The sequence below is a fragment of the Cotesia typhae genome, unplaced genomic scaffold (genome assembly GCF_013202065.1).
Source record: "Cotesia typhae breed Kobodo isofemale line unplaced genomic scaffold, CoteBio_Ctyphae contig_5, whole genome shotgun sequence".
NCBI lineage: Eukaryota > Metazoa > Arthropoda > Insecta > Hymenoptera > Braconidae > Cotesia > Cotesia typhae.
In genome coordinates, this window is record NW_027423757.1 from 4,337,510 (window position 1) to 4,354,031 (window position 16,522).

Below are 16,522 nucleotides of genomic sequence, written 5' to 3' on the forward strand. Positions count from 1 at the left end.
TCGAAAGTTCCCAATGTTTAAATTTTTTCTATACATATTCAGTTCACGGTGAATTTTACGGCATGAATTCCACGTAACTGGTAAATATTTCACAGCTAAAAAACAAAAAAAAAACCTCTTTTTATTTACTACAAAAAAAATAAACAGCGTCTTTTAGTGTGAAAGCATAAAAAGAATAAACTAAGAGGTCATCGGTGCCGCTGCTACCAAAGTACTGAGTGAGTAATAAGCATATATTTATCTTACGTTTGACAAACAAATCAGCCTGGACTGTCAGTCGACTAAATACTAAATATAAACCGTTTATAAGTACCAATATAACCATACCAAAGCACCACAAGGTCATTCTTAATCAGTCGTAAAAAAAAAAAAAAATTTCTTTTTCAACCTCTTATTATCCAATTAAGCGTCATAAATATAGATTAAATTTCTTATCATCAGAATGAGTCATTATCCCATTAGCATACCCATAGCTTGTGACTATTAAACGATCTACAAAAATAATTTTTCCGAGATTTCTTCCTGGAAGTAATCTTAGCATAGATCTCTTCAGGGCTTCCTTCTTACTCCAATTCTTTGGATCCTTGAAATCTCGGTATCATTATATTTCTCTTTCTCTTTCTTCTTTCTCCATTCTATATTCTTCTTCTATCTATACTATGACTGAAGGCTTCGAGTTTCTATTCGGTACGCGTGCTCAAGATACTGCCTTGCACTTTAAATAAATGAAGGCCACAAGTCAGTAGGAGGGCAGGCGTGAAGATGACTTCCCTGGAAGCTTGCAAGACGCCAATGCGCGCTGCAAGCTCGACTTACCCAACCAATCCGATACCTGACTCAGTCCACGTTGTAGTATAAAGGGGTGGCATGCCACGATCACGTGAACCCACTCCACCACGCCCACTCTTGTACTTCTACCGCAATTTACCGCCAATCTTCATACAATATAAAACATATAAATACTACTCACGTTTCATAATTAACCCAAAAAAAATTATTAAAACAACACTAAATAAAAAAAAATTAAAAATATCTATCTTTAGATCCTTAAATCATAATTCACTCAATCTTTTTTTTTTTTTTTTTTTTTTTTTTTTTTTTTTAATTCACCTCTCATGTTAAACTATTCAAATTACTTGCAATTACTAAAAAAAGCTTTCTTCAATTCTCCAACCGTTCAACTACACCGTTTGATATTATTCAAATGTATGTAATTACGTATTAAGGAAATAAATCAGTTAATACGCGGCGTCAAACCGTCTCGTACTTTTACTGCAAGTGGAAAAAAATTAACACTGGTGTAGCGTAGGCGCGTGACTTTATTCCGTAAGTGGTATACCAGTATACGAGTATACCAGTATACCAGTGTGCTATATATACGTTAAATACAACTAACAGAAACAGAACAGACCAAATGGAACGAACACGATTTAACACAGACAAATGGGTTGTATTAGCACCATCACCTGTCTACAATACTAATCAAATTGTTTTTTAGTCTGCACAATAGACAACAATACATAAAATAAATTTATTATTTTACATGCAAAAGTACCAATATAATATTAATAAAGACATTCAACAGATACTTTCTTCATCCTATTCCTCAAATAGTATAGAAACTCAGCAGCTCGTCGTTCCACCACGTCGATGAGTCATAAAATAAAGTTAATGGAGCGAGTGCGTTTCAATAGCCGATATATAAATGCACGATCGTTTTATTTCGACTTCTTTGAATATGGGATAAGTAAAGCTGGAGGGTGAACGCTGGATGATGATACCAGTGGCTTTTTTTATTTGATACGAGCACTGACACCTGTTGAAATGTTTAAAAACCAAAGTCAAGTGGTTTTCTTCTTATCCAACTACCGCGAAATCGCATGCCAACTTTAAGCTCTTAAATGTTATTTTTATCGTATCATATTTGTATTGTAAATTTCAACTACTGATCTGATAATAGTGTTATTATTTTTTTCATTTATATGTATACGTAATATGATTAAATATACGATATGAATGCATAATATCTTCGTTTTGAGGACGTGAGTACACGCGCAACTACTCATGACGAGAAAATACAACATTATATTCCTTTAGTTACTCAGTACTTTGTAGCATGTCTTCTCTTTGACAACATTCTCTTCTATCAACTCCAGTGCAAGCTCGTCGACGGTGTCACAAAATTTACCACCCGCTACTATGCAACTATGCGGCATATGCCCAGAGTGGAAGACAGTGTCGCGTAAACTCATGTCGAAAGCTTATACGTATACATAATAATCTCAATCTGAGCATAGCAGAGGTATTTGTATATTATGTTATTATATAGAGAGCACCGTCTCTCTTACTCTTGTCAAAGATACCTCATTTTAATGCCCGTCCACTCCTCGTTTTCCCTGTTATATGATATACGTTATATATGTGGTACATAGTATGGATACGGATCGTGTCGTATATGCCGAACGATAATGTCATTACACGGTCGGCAATTCTCGGCACGTACTTAATAATATCTTTCTCAAAGATGCGCGACACCCGTCGACTGTTTCTGCTTCTTCTTTAACTTCTTTTTCTTCAACTTCGGGGAGACGCGATCAAACTCTCTTCCATCCACCATATGATCAGAAGAAAACACCCTCACTGCCTTGTCATCATACCAAATAAAAAGTATTTATTGCTTTCTTATTTCGAGGTTTTTTGTTTTAATTACACTCATAAATTTCTTTTTATTTTCATTTTATTATTATATTAATTTTTATTTATTTATTTATTTTTTTTTTCATTATTAAAGAAAATAAAATGAGGAAAATGTAAGATAAGATAATTACTGTTTAATATCATTTTAAATTTAAGTGCTATACAACGTTTTTTTTTATAAAATTTCAATCGAAGTCAAGTTGTTTGAAACTACCCTCGAGTCCAAAGAGATCTAATCCTGTAATTGGCTTTCCAGGCCTCTTTGACTCTGTCACTCGGTATTGAGAGTCTTCGATAAACCACTCTTGTTTCTCGATTACTTTTTTCTTCCATTCTTCTGTTAAATCAATTATTATCATTACAATCAAATAATTATAATAATTAATAAGAAAAAATAAATTTTATTTAATTTATTATTTCTTTATGTAGTAATTTTTAGTTTGTAATATAATTAAAAGCTAAATTACTCACTGGTTAATTTAGCAATAGAAGGAGCGTCGCCACCATAATCAGAAGGGAAAACACGTTTTGGGATATAATCAAAAACTTTATCCATTTCACGATGAACCATTATCTATAAATTTAATTAAAACAACAAGATTAATGTAGAGAAATATTATTTATTTTTTAATTTGTAAATTCAATGTAAAAAATCTTTTTAAAAATTTTATACGTATCACAAATTTTTAATATTTCAAAGTTGTACTTTAAATATAAATTCTGCTCAAGATATAAAAGATACGATAAAATCGATAAGGACTTTTTTTTTATAGAATAATAAATTTTTAACAAAAAAAAATTTCTTACAAATATTTTGCTCATAATTTTTATGAATAAATAAATCAGATAATTATAAAAATTAAAAAAAAAATAATTACACGATTTCTCAATTTCTCATTCATGAACCTCTTTATAATTACAAAAAATGCTTCGAAGGTTGGCGGTGGATTAACAAAGTGCAAGCTCTTGTTCTTAATTGGATAGGCATCCTAGAAAAATCATAAACATAAATAAATCAATAACTTTAATGTGAACTATTTTTTTTTTTTTTACTGTTAAACAGTAATTTCAATTTCTTATCGAAGTACGCGTACTTGAAAACAGGTGACGGCTTTCTTTAGCAGAGCAGGCGTGATATAGCTCGCGTGCTCGAGACGACTTCCGGTGAGATCTAGAACAGTATCTTGCCCTGCAACATTAAGCCTTGAAGTTCCAAGGACATTGCATATATTACAATTTTTTACTTTCTACCACCCCCAAAGCTATTTACTATTGCCTACTTGTGTTACTACATGAAACGCAACGTTTTACGGCCGTCATTACTATTAAATTTCATTTCAAACATTATATTTACATTACAATCAACTATCGTTATTATTATTATTATTATTATTATTATTATTATTATTATTATTATTATTATTATTATTATTATTATTAGTAGCGATAAAAAAAAAATTAAACAAACCAATCATCATCCAGCAGTGAAATATCCATAATCATGAAAAATATTTTCAGGACTTCTTGAAAGCTAAATTTCTTTGGATCATATATTGCGCCGCGTACCAACACAACTCGCGGGCCATCGGGTTTGGCGGTTGTTGGTAGCGGTAAATAAGTTCTAAAAAAATAAAATTAAAATTAATGATACTCTAAAATTATTAAAAAATAAAATACAGCAGAATAAAGTAAATTACTCGAGTCATTAAGTATAATTATATTATAGACACGCACCCCAATTCAAGTATTTTTTGTATCTTTGACTGCTTTGGATCACGATCTTGAAAAAGCTCAGGCAAATGGGTTCTAATGGTATAATAAGCATCTAATTTTTCTTTTGTTCTCTCTAAACTATGTTTACAACCTCGTAAAAAACCTGCTATCCACTGTGGATCTTTACGTATAGACAGGTGAGGCTGTTTCGACACCCATTCTACCATATAATTTACATCTTCTATTAAATGATTATCATCTTCACCAAGTTCTTCTTTTGCGAATCTTTTCAATTCTACTGACAGTTCGCGTATACTCATTTTTACATTAACTTAAGTGTCACTCTGAAAATCATTAATCAAAAATATTAATGAAAATTTTGTTCTACTGTTACACAGAAAGAATAAAAGTCTTAAATTAAGAAAATCTTAAAGAAGACTGAAAATTTTTTGAAAGAAATTAAATTTTATTAAGCTAAGAAAATTTCTTCTTGCTCCAAAATAACTTCGGTCTTTCTTATAATTTTTTCGGTTCAAGAAATTAAAAAAATTTTTATTTTCTGTGTAACAATTACTAATTTTATGTACATATAAACCACTTTACTTTATCTACTTTAAATTCGGTCATTTGAATTCATTTATTATCATTATTATTATTATTATTATTATTATTATTATTATTATTATTATTATTATTATTATTATTATTATTATTATTATTATTATTATTATTATTATTATTATTATTATTATTATTATTATTATTATTATTATTATTATTATTATTATTATTATTATTATTATTATTATTATTATTATTATTATTATTATTATTATTATTATTATTATTATTATTATTATTATTATTATTATTATTATTATTATTATTATTATTATTATTATTATTATTATTATTATTATTATTATTATTATTATTATTATCATCATCATCAATTAGATAAGCCGACAACGTTAATTAATTGCAATTACACTTTTTTACTGTCTAATTCATTTTATGTATTACATAATGTTGATATTTATAATTAATTTTTTTAATTAAATAATTTTATAATTAAATTATGAGATGAAATTTTAAATTTAATTATTCAGTATAACTCGTTATGAATTATATGATAATTAAATAACAATGAAAATTGATAAGTAAATCACAGGTCACAAGCAAAATTAATTGATCGTAACATATGTTATAATAATAATATCTATCATATATACTTTGCATTATATATATATATATATATATATATATATATATATATATATATATATATATATATATATATATATATATATATATATATATATATATATATATAATTTAATGTATATGTTGGAGGGTAAATTTGATTTTACAAATGCATAGACTCGTTAATATTTACCTCTCAATATCGTTTAATCTCGTCTAGTGAAATTCACGCTTGTGTATACGTTCGATGATCATTAAATACACTTTCACTTTATTGAGCATCAAATATAATTTTTCCTTTAATTATTTCAATTAATCAAAGTATTGATATTTTATCTCGGTAAAAAAATAAACGTCTGGAGAATTAATTTTAAAGAATAACAACCGGTTTTACAGAAAGTTTATTGATAAAGATAAGGGTATCAAGTAAACTTTGATTGAAAGTCAAACCTTTCGTCTTGCAGAGTGACTGAAGACTATCACCGACCGGTAAACAAGTCAACCGAGTTGTATTAATGATAACCGAATGCTATCATAGACAGGTCAGTAGCTATTACATTTTCAAATTGTTCGTCTTATCACGTAATCTATACGCAGCGGTACATATTTATATTTTTATTTATATTTATACGTACTCGCTTTCGATTTTAAATAATAATTTGATTCAGTACTGTCACGTTTTAATTGCTAACGTTTATAAACTGACACGTCAGTAAACCAAGTGTGCGCACACTTGCGGATCGAAAATTAAAAAAAAAGCATATTGTATTGGCTCATTTTTCAGATAAGAATGACAATGTCAGATAACGGACTTATAAAAGATATTTAAATTTTATTTAATAAGGGAAATACAAGTTTGAACACACTGTGTACATAATTATTATTTTTTGTTTCGTTAAAAAAAATTTTCAATATTTTTTAAAATCAAATTTTTATTAAATATTGATTTAAATTTTGAACTCACCGTTGAAATAACTTTTTATAAAATTTTTTAAAATGATAAGAAAAAAAAATTTTTTTTTTCAATTTTTTATTGCCAACCACTTTTTAACTTGAAAAAAAAAAAAAAAAAAAAAAAAACTGGAACTAATACAGTTTAAAAACTTTAATTAGAAAAATAATAAAGATCATATAATCTAATTATGTCTAACTTAATAACTTTGCAATTTATAAAAGCTTGTTACCGCATACTTTGATGCGTTGATTTTAATTATTAATAAAAGCTCAAGCAAACTTACTGAGAATTAAGAAGTAAAATAAAAGATAATAAAATTCAATTTACCCAGCGACTTTATTTTTATTCGAAAGATATATATTTATCAATACAATGCATTTATAAATATATATTTTTATATTTTATAAATAATATTTAATCATTGAACAATACTCTATTGATTTGGTTGGATACATTTATCTCGATAGTCCCAGGACATTATTCAAGCCCCATTAAAAATCTATATGGATGGACACACATACTATTTACTCTAATATTAATATGTGAAATTAAAGTGTTACACATATCTCTCGTCGTCACTCTATTATTAAATTTTATTTATATTTTTTTAATATTCACCGGCACACACTGGAAAATATACATTGCAGTAGGCCATTACTTGTAATAATCCGAGGTTTATAATTTTATTTAAAACATGTTATTCGTGAATTTCATCCAATATAACACGAGGACAGCGGTGTTATACTCTTGATTTTTTTTTTTTTTTTATAATTAATATTACAATATAATTTTATACATTTCACCGGACATAACTAAGTTTGATTTTTCTATTTGTTATACTGGATAAAATATCAACTAATATATCGTAATTTTCATTTATTAAACTTCTTTCGATCGCACGTCGATGATTTACATGATGAACAACAGCCAGACTTTAATTTTTTTTCTCTTCGAGATACACAATCCTTCCTGTATACATATAATTAATTTTATTATGTTTACATACTACTTTTTTATACTTACATAGTAAATGTTATTGTGTTTACACTATCGATTTGTTAATCCACAGCTCATACATCAAATATCAATAACAATAACATAAATAAATATCTAACTTAATACGTGTCGATTTACAACCTCTTTAATTTAATTAATTTAAATCTTTCAGAATAAAAACAAAAAAGCAGAGTTTATTATTACTATTAATTATTTTTATTAAATTCAAATAAAATTTTACGATTTCGATTTTCTAGCAGCTAATCTGTTAATTTTTATCTTTCTCTTTTGTTTATTAAACTACCAATTCCTACATTGGCTACTAATAATTTTACCCAGTAAAATTTTCATAGTTAATCTGTAAAATATATTATTTTTAAAACCAACTAATGAATTAATTTATAATAATGATTAATATATTGCAGAAAAATATTTTATTACATCTCTGAAAATACAATTTAATGAATCTCTACAACATTTGCCACAATTGTACATTTAGTTAAATCTTAATAAAAATCTCAAGAGATTTCATTAATTAAGTCTTAAAAAAAAAATAAAATATAAAAATTTATAAATTTTATTTTATTTTATTTAATATATATAGTTGTTTTTTTTTTTCGACGTAACTTTGTAAGTATGAAATAAATTTTTATCAAAAGAAAAAAATAAATATCACAAAATTACACGGCGCGTTAATAATTTGTCATCACTAGGTCAGTATTATAAATATAAAGTAGAATTATAAATAAATATAAATATATTGATATAATGCTAACATTTATTTGAGTTAATAAAATAGTAATGAGTAATAACTTAATGAACTTATAAAAAAATCAAAATTTTTTTTGACCTCTTTTTTATCTATTGATTTCTAAAAATGTATATTTTATGCGCAAAATCCAACGTTAAAGAATGAACACATATATAGATATATGTAGGTATAATAATATTATTACATAGTGATAATGACTTACAAGAGATATAAATTAAATCAATAGCTCATCTCTTACCGGGAAAATATTTTTTATACAGTAGAGTCAAATTTCCCAATATACTATTTTTATCTTAGTCCTATTTATAATTTTACGTATAAAATATTCACTTTCATAATCAATCTTATTACTACGTATCTTTGTTATGATCGATATAATCTTTTCTTGAACACCCAATCTTAATTTCTCACTCCAAAGATATTGTAATTATAAATAAACTCCCAGTGCTCAAGACAGTTTAAGTTAATCAATAAATAAAAAGAAAAAAAAAAGCAACTATTCTATTAAAATAATAAAACGCTACCAAGTATCTCAAACTGCATCTGCAATCAGTCTGAGTTCGTTGTATAAATATACAACTTGCCTCATTAATTATGAACGAGCATCAAGTTATTTTTAATAATTCGGAAGAATTTATTAATTTATTAATTAATAAATGGAAGTTTTCGTATCAAACATACATAATATATTTTTCCCCTAGCTTTTTTTAATCTCTCAAAGTTTATAATCGATTATCATTATCAATTTATCACCAATAAGACTCTATTCTAACGGATAAAGTATGCCTCAATTTCACGCTCATGTGTAACTACGTACAATAATAATATAATTCTAACAATAAGACTTTTTACAAAGCAACCTACACATTTAAATAGCTAAAGAGCGTTAATATTATCATCAGATGTCATAGTCATGATTATGATAATTTCAAAAAATAAGATTAGAGTTAATCGTTTTACGGAAACCGACTCTGCTAAGTATACAAGTATAACTTATGTTATACTAGTAAAAATAACTCAAGGTAATGAAAAAGAGCACACGTTAATTTACTCCGGAGAGTTCAATTCTGACTTATTTTCACTATCACAAGATAATGACACGCACTTGGTAGCAGTATTTGAGTCAGCACTCGGCTCCGATTCATTGTCATCAGCTACTGGGTGATCTTCTTGATCAGAATTGTGAGGATCACTATTGTTTTTATTCTCCTCGTCTTCGTCCTCGTCTTCTTCTAACAATTGTTTACTACGCGCCAATGTAACTGCGTCCCATTCTCTGTAATGGCCTTTCCGTTTGGCCAAGAAGGCTTTTCGCTTTTCTAAATAATAAATTTATAAATCAATCAAATAAATTTACCTTTTATATTTAAATAAATTTTTACAATAATTACCTATTTTTTCAGGTGTGTCTAGCTCATCCTCTTCATCGTCGTCTAATTGTTCAAATATTCTCGGCTGACTATTTCTCGATAACCTTCAATTTAAAAATAAAATTATTAATTAATAATTAAAATTGGAGTTGAAGTAAATAAAAAAATAATAAAATTTTCATACTTTTCACTGACTGCTGAAGAATCGAGTTCATCATCGTCATGGCTATTTCCATATCCCTCGTAATTGTAAGGTGTTTTCGGCTCTTCTATCTTCATATGCCCGTAATCTTTTTCTGGAGGATGTAACGTCGCAAGGACATTCATTTCATCCCAATTAGTTTGTTTTTAGGTCTAAATATAATAAATTATTTAATTAGCGAATCATAATTTGCAATACTACTAATATAAAAATATATGACATTAAAGTTAGATGTCACTATTGTAATTTTTTTTTAATAAATAAATTTGCTGCAAAAATTGCATTTTTTTACTTTTTGAATTTTTTAAATGTCAATTTTTTTTTGCCATAATTTATTTGTTAAAAAAATTTTTAATTAATTATTATCTGCCAAATTTATATGAAAATCAAGTAGCAGATATTTAATAATTTTTAGAAGAAATAAATTAGTGCAAATAAAATTATTGAAAAAAAAAATTAACATGTAAAAATTGTAAAAAATAAAAAATCATTTTTTGAAAAAAATTTTTTTAAATAAAATTAAAAAATTATCAAGTGACTGCTAACTTTAATGTCGTTAAATTGATTCTCATTAAAAGTATAAATAATTATTCTTACCTTGGAGGAGCCTCGTGGCTTTCAAAACTACTAGATGTCTTCAGAATTCCTTTAGAAGGACGTTTTCCCAAATTTTCAGCCATTTTATCAATATAAAAAAATAAAGCTTTGACATTCACATAAAAAATTTTTAATTATTCACTAAAATAAATTTAAACGTTTTTAAAGTCAGTGGTAATTTTTGTCATAACTTTTTATTTTCAATTTGTAGTTTGAATTTAATTAAATATTGTGTATCAAAAAGTATAACCTCACTAAAAGAACTAATTTAATGTGACAGATACATTAACGCAGTATTAATTTATTTATAATCAGAGAGAGAAAGTGTATAGACGAGTTGGATAGAAAAAAACAAAAAAAAAAATAAAATAATACGTGGTGGGTTAGAATAGTAAAGACGCAGGGATAAAAAAAATATAACACAAGACAGGTTCAAGAGTTGTTCTTATTATAATCACAACAGTAAGACAATATGGCTGATGGTAGAGTATGATGTCACCGTTCACTCGCTTACCAACCAAACTATTTTAAATTTCACTACTAGATGTCGCCACTTTCCGGGCTTTTCAGGTCCCTCCTTTAACTTTATAGATTCTCACAACGTTTTCATGATGGTTACATTCTTTTGTCCCGATCAACGACCAACGACGTCAGTTTTTAACCAAATACTGACCAATCGTGTAGGTTTTATATGAAAATTTTCTCCTAGATGAGTGTAATTGATCATTCATTGCAAGTCCATCTTAAAATTACTCATCATAAGTTGTAATTTTATAATGACGTCTAAAAAACATCAGTCGTGTCGAAAAGATACCTGGCGCTTTTAGGTTTTCATTCTTGTTAGTGTTCTTTGTAGAGTTAAATAATTTTTTTTAGTCAAAATGGTAAGTTATTAATTAGAATGTTTCGTATTTTCATTTAATGTAAATTTTAATTATTGTTTTATATTTCCAGATGCAATTTATGTTACTATTTAGTCGTCAGGGTAAATTGCGGTTACAAAAATGGTATGTAGCACATCCAGATAAACTCAAGAAAAAAATAACACGGGAATTAATAACCACAATACTTGCCCGAAAACCTAAAATGTCAAGTTTTCTCGAATGGAAGGATGTTAAAGTTGTTTATAAAAGGTAATTATTATAATACTCAAGTTAGAGGTCAGCTGTCAATTTAAATAATTTTTTTAACAAATTAATTACAACAAAAAAATGCTTTAAAAATTTTCATATGTGAAACTTTTTAATTAAATTTTTTTTTAATAATTTAATTGCTGTAAAATTCTAAAAAAATTTTTAATACCTGTCAACTCCAGTGTTATTAATTATTATGTATTTTTTTTTATGGTACTGAAATTGAGAGACATTTGATAATTTTTAGAATTTTTTTAACAAACAAATTATAGCAAGAAAATTTTATTTAAAAATTTCATCTTTAGAAGCTCTAAAAAAATAAATGAAATTTTTATAAATAATTTTCTATGCCGAGTTTATTTTTCAAGAACAATCAAAAAATTGTCAAGTGTCTGCTAACTTCAACCTCATTTTTTTTTTTATTAAAAAATATTTTGAAGTATTTAGTACTCATATGAATCTGAATATTTTAAAAGTCTTGATTTTAAAACTTTGTTTAGTTTTTATTTATCAGTAGATATTGGAGGATATCATTGGTCTAAATATCAAACTGAAAATATTTGACTTAAACACAATTTAAGTAAGTGAAGTCTGTCAAATAAAGATAAAATATTCAATTATTTGTTACTCTAAAAACAGTTAGGGTGTGACACCTATTGTTCGTCTTTGGACAGGAAAGTGTACATTAAAATAAATAAATTTTTTAAAACTCTGTATATTATAAATTGATTTCCATTACCAATACTGTAACTTATTATTTTATTGATTACAGATATGCAAGTTTGTACTTCTGCTGTGCTATTGAACAAAATGACAATGAGCTATTAACATTAGAAATTATCCACAGATACGTCGAATTGTTGGATAAATATTTCGGAAGTGTAAGCCAACAATTTGATATTAATGATATTGACATAAATAATTATTAATTATTAATATTAATGTTATTAATGACAAATTAATTGTAGGTATGTGAGTTGGATATTATTTTCAATTTCGAAAAAGCCTATTTCATCTTAGACGAGCTGTTGGTCGGAGGTGAAATACAGGAAACCAGTAAAAAAAATGTGTTAAAGGCTATAGCAGCACAGGATTTACTGCAGGAGGTTAGTTATGGCAATGTACCTTTAGAATTGTAATTTTGTCTAACATGAGATTTACTTTACACCACAATAATAAAATATGCATTATGGGTATCGTTATCCCAATAACAGTCAACAGGACTCGATAACTAAGTTGGCTGAGTTACACTAATAATTAATACTGATAATACTAGTAATTAATACTTATTCAAATAACTTTTACTGTACTAAAAAGCATAATAACTTTATCAAATCAAATAATTTAAAATTTTTTTTTTTTTTTTTTTTTTTCCGAAGTACGAAAAAAGAAAAAAAAACAGAATGTTGTGTTAGAATGATGGGGAATTATTAATTTTCAAGCATAATTTTTTCATTAAATTATATTGCAATAAATTATTAGTTTAATCAAACTAAAAAAGACTATAAATATATGTAGATATATATATATATATATATATATATATATATATATATATATATATATATATTTTAAATTCGATATTAATAATTGTATATGAGATACATACTATTAATTTAATCAACACAAAAACATATTTGTATTGTTGCTGTGTATCTTTTAATTAAAAAATTGTTATTTGTGTCGTCCTTTGTCGAATGCATGAATTAATGTGTGTGCATGCACTGCTGTGATCAATGTTTAATGTAGAATCTCAACATAGAGGCTTGCCAAAATACAACTATTATTTTTATTATTACTATTATTAATATAAATATAATCATTTTATATTCTTTTAATAATAATTGAATATTGGAAAGTGCTAAACAAAATGAGAGCGAGCTTATGTTTTTTTCTTGTTATGTCAATGTATGCAAGCTTATCTTATTTGCTATAATTATTTTATTATTGTAAGTGTATTTTATAGAGCAGCATTTCTATAATTTGTATTTAAAAATATATAATAATTATTAATTATATATTTTATTTATATGCGATAGGAAATTTATTATTATATAGCTTTATATAGATGATTTAATATATTATATATATTTTTTTCATAGATATTTATATTCAACCGATGATAGTTATTTTCTTGTAAGAATGTTGCATTCATATTGATGCAGAGAAAATGTAGGATCGATAGTTATCATTTTAATATTTTATTATGAACTTGTTAGCACAGTACAACCGTTTTCTTGCCTTCTGCGTTAAAAAAAATTTTTTTTTAACCTTTATAGTAATAACTACATTTATTTAATGCTTAATTATAAATTATAACCCGTAGTTGGATCGTGAATAATCTCTTATTGATGAATAGAGTGTTTAACGTCATCCTAGCTTACATTTTGTATCTAAAAATAATTATTCACTATAGAAATATTTATTATTCATAGAAGAAGACTTTGTGAATTTGAGAATTCGTTTTTCCAAGACAAAGGTAGTTCCGTGGTATGAATACCTTATGAGTACCTTAACACAGGGAAAAGATAATTGTTATCGTTACTAATTGAACTTTGATAAATTAAAATTTTTTATCTTACACTTAAAGGCAACAAACTGAATTTTGTAATTTTTTTTATTCATCTAAATCTAAATAGCTTGTTTAAGAAAATTATTTTTTTAAACATTTTTTAACAAAACATATTTTCTTAAACAAGGTCAATTTAAGTTAAAAGAATTTTGATTTTACTTATCGTGACATAAAATTAAGTTTTTTACTACTATTTTCTTCCATTGAATTGACAATAAAATTTTTAATCGTAAATATAATATAATTAATCTTAATTTTTTAACTAAATAAAAATTGCACTTTCAAATAATTTCTTGTTTGAAAAAAAAAAAGATTACTGAATTTTTTTATGTTTCTCTCATTTTATTTTCTAAGAATCGTATAATCATGAACATATTTACATAAAGTTATTATTTTTTAGAACCTTCTAGTCGGGTTTTTAAAATACAACCAAAATTATATTATTTAAAATAAAATATATGAATCTCATAAAAATAATTACTAAAACAAATAAATATATATTTAAATAATGCATAATAAATAACGAAAAATAACTGATCGTATAAAACAATGTACAAATGAAAATAAAAAAAAAAAAAAAAAAAAAAAAAAACTAGAAATAATGCTGCTCTATTTAACAAAAATGTTAATTATGTAATTGTATGTTTTACAGTGTTCAATAAATCATTTCTGTTTGTTACAAAACGTATTAAGACTAAAAATCAACATCATGTAATGTATTATATAAATAATTAAAAATTTATAATGTTATGAAATGTGTACACTTTTAAAATTGAATTTTGTTTAATAGATAGAGGTGAATTGTATTACCATTATTATCATTATTATTACTTTAAAATATAAGCTTTATGGATATTTAAGTTACAATAAGGCGTTGCATCCGTATGAAGGCTTCAACATTGTCGCGCAAGTGTGTTAATTAATTGTGTTTAACAACTGTTTTTTAAAAAAATTTTATAGAGTTAAAAGAATGAAGGGACGAGCACGTAGAAAAAACTAGTTAGTATTTATTTTGTTTGTGGAAGGATGAAGCTGTCGAAGGAGCTCTACGGGAAATAGGGCTTTTGTAAAAGCTCCGATGTTGTGTGTTCCGAGTCATCGAAAAGACCACCAAGATCTCCAACTTCAGCCAATCCTTCATCTGCCTGATGATGTCTTCGCCCATCTCGCTTCATACACAATTTATTATAATAATATAAATAACTCAATATTACAACTTGCCATACTATATATATTTATATTTATATTTATATAACATACTACTCGTGATCCAATCTATCATGGGATTCCAATTATTTTTATATTAAATTTTCCATGAGCTTCTACGATTTAAAAAATAAATATAAATATTATTTAACTTAAATATGATGATAACGAAATAAAAGTAATATATTTTACCATTAGTAAAAAAATATGTAGCTGATAGTTTTATCTGTAATTTGTGATAAAGAAACATTCAATTATCAATTATTACTGCTGAGTGTAGTGTAGGGATTTAAATTTAATGGCAATAAAAATAATATGTATTTAAAAATAATGAAAATTATAAATCATAATCAGGAAATTATTTACATCTATGTATCACTTTCATCATTTAATTACATTATTAAAAAATGGAGATAAATTATTATTTGTAGATCGTCGAATGCTTCCAAAGAAGAAAACATTTATAAACTATTTTTTTTTTTTTAATTCAATGAACTATTATTAATTTATTTGTTATTAAAAATTTTATCTGCACTTATAATTGTTCAGTCATATGAAAAGGGTTCAGTTCACCATTTGAAGCTGCTATGAGAAGATATTATTTACGAAGTAGGTACGTGTATTGTATATGCTTATAAATCATATATTGTTTCGTAAAATGTATCATTAACAAAATTAAAATGTGTGCAGCATCAAATTAATTGATCCCTATTCATATTGACCGTAATTTACACATTAAATACAATAAAACTCCTCATTATTTAAATATTATTTATTAACTGATTGAAATTTTTTTTTATGTTTTAGGAGGAAACACCTCAAGGATTTTTCGAAGATCACGGACTCGGATAATTGATATTATTTTCATAAAATAGCTCTCTACCCTGACTTACAATAACTTTGTCAAGGTTTTTTTTTTTTATCATTCCAATTACCAATTTTTTTTAGTGATTTTTAGTTTTTTAGCTTAATAATTAGCACTTTTTCGTGATACAACGAATTTTTTTGCATTATTGTACTATGATTTTAAATCGGCAGCAATTTTTTTTTTATAATTTAACGCACAATTATTGTTATTACTTAAGTAGTTAGTAAACAAACGAAAC

General features: G+C 25.7%; 3 protein-coding genes across 7 annotated transcripts; 1 reads left to right on the top strand and 2 right to left on the bottom strand.

The window, feature by feature from the left end:
- Positions 1-2,743: 2,743 nt before the first annotated feature.
- LOC141530724 (retinol-binding protein pinta-like) lies at positions 2,744-6,336 on the bottom strand. 2 transcript variants are annotated; one of them, XM_074248005.1, is made up of 7 exons: positions 6,064-6,336; positions 4,432-4,754; positions 4,166-4,318; positions 3,792-3,900; positions 3,576-3,686; positions 3,169-3,271; positions 2,744-3,034 (listed from the first exon to the last, which is right to left on the bottom strand). In XM_074248005.1, exons 2-7 carry the CDS (start codon positions 4,728-4,730, stop codon positions 2,883-2,885), a joined length of 927 nt encoding a protein of 308 aa, XP_074104106.1. In that variant the 5' UTR covers positions 4,731-4,754; positions 6,064-6,336; the 3' UTR covers positions 2,744-2,882. The 2 variants fall into 2 exon arrangements, with proteins under 2 accessions (XP_074104106.1, XP_074104105.1); XM_074248004.1 differs by having other exon boundaries at positions 2,745-3,034; positions 5,807-6,336.
- A 549-nt stretch (positions 6,337-6,885) lies between these two features.
- Positions 6,886-10,074, bottom strand: LOC141530817 (protein phosphatase inhibitor 2). Its single transcript, XM_074248148.1, has 3 exons — positions 9,891-10,074; positions 9,728-9,810; positions 6,886-9,655 (listed from the first exon to the last, which is right to left on the bottom strand). Exons 1-3 carry the CDS (start codon positions 10,031-10,033, stop codon positions 9,384-9,386), a joined length of 498 nt encoding a protein of 165 aa, XP_074104249.1. The 5' UTR covers positions 10,034-10,074; the 3' UTR covers positions 6,886-9,383.
- Positions 10,075-11,207: 1,133 nt separating this feature from the next.
- Positions 11,208-16,376, top strand: Ap-1sigma (AP-1 complex subunit sigma-2). Of its 4 annotated transcripts, XM_074248152.1 has the most exons (6): positions 11,208-11,389; positions 11,460-11,638; positions 12,411-12,519; positions 12,607-12,744; positions 15,966-16,029; positions 16,224-16,376. In XM_074248152.1, exons 1-5 carry the CDS (start codon positions 11,387-11,389, stop codon positions 16,005-16,007), a joined length of 471 nt encoding a protein of 156 aa, XP_074104253.1. In that variant the 5' UTR covers positions 11,208-11,386; the 3' UTR covers positions 16,008-16,029; positions 16,224-16,376. The 4 variants fall into 4 exon arrangements, with proteins under 4 accessions (XP_074104253.1, XP_074104254.1, XP_074104251.1 ...); XM_074248153.1 differs by lacking the exons at positions 15,966-16,029; positions 16,224-16,376 and adding an exon at positions 15,171-15,946 and having other exon boundaries at positions 11,215-11,389; XM_074248150.1 differs by lacking the exons at positions 15,966-16,029; positions 16,224-16,376 and adding an exon at positions 15,236-15,941 and having other exon boundaries at positions 11,218-11,389.
- The last annotated feature ends 146 nt before the right edge of the window (positions 16,377-16,522 follow it).

Excerpts from the sequence above, each read along its gene's own strand:
- LOC141530724 (XM_074248005.1), bottom strand. The coding sequence starts at position 4,730 with ATGAGTATACGCGAACTGTCAGTAGAATTGAAAAGATTCGCAAAAGAA. Across the intron at positions 4,319-4,431 it reads CAAAAAATACTTGAATTGGG|AACTTATTTACCGCTACCAA; the intron begins GTGCGTGTCTAT and ends TTATTTTTTTAG. Across the intron at positions 3,687-3,791 it reads AAGCCGTCACCTGTTTTCAA|GATGCCTATCCAATTAAGAA; the intron begins GTACGCGTACTT and ends TGATTTTTCTAG.
- LOC141530817 (XM_074248148.1), bottom strand. The coding sequence starts at position 10,033 with ATGAATGTCCTTGCGACGTTACATCCTCCAGAAAAAGATTACGGGCAT. Across the intron at positions 9,811-9,890 it reads TCTTCAGCAGTCAGTGAAAA|GTTATCGAGAAATAGTCAGC; the intron begins GTATGAAAATTT and ends TTTAAATTGAAG. Across the intron at positions 9,656-9,727 it reads AGACACACCTGAAAAAATAG|AAAAGCGAAAAGCCTTCTTG; the intron begins GTAATTATTGTA and ends TTTATTATTTAG.
- Ap-1sigma (XM_074248150.1), top strand. Across the intron at positions 12,520-12,606 it reads TGGATAAATATTTCGGAAGT|GTATGTGAGTTGGATATTAT; the intron begins GTAAGCCAACAA and ends AATTAATTGTAG. Across the intron at positions 12,745-15,235 it reads CACAGGATTTACTGCAGGAG|GATGAAGCTGTCGAAGGAGC; the intron begins GTTAGTTATGGC and ends TGTTTGTGGAAG.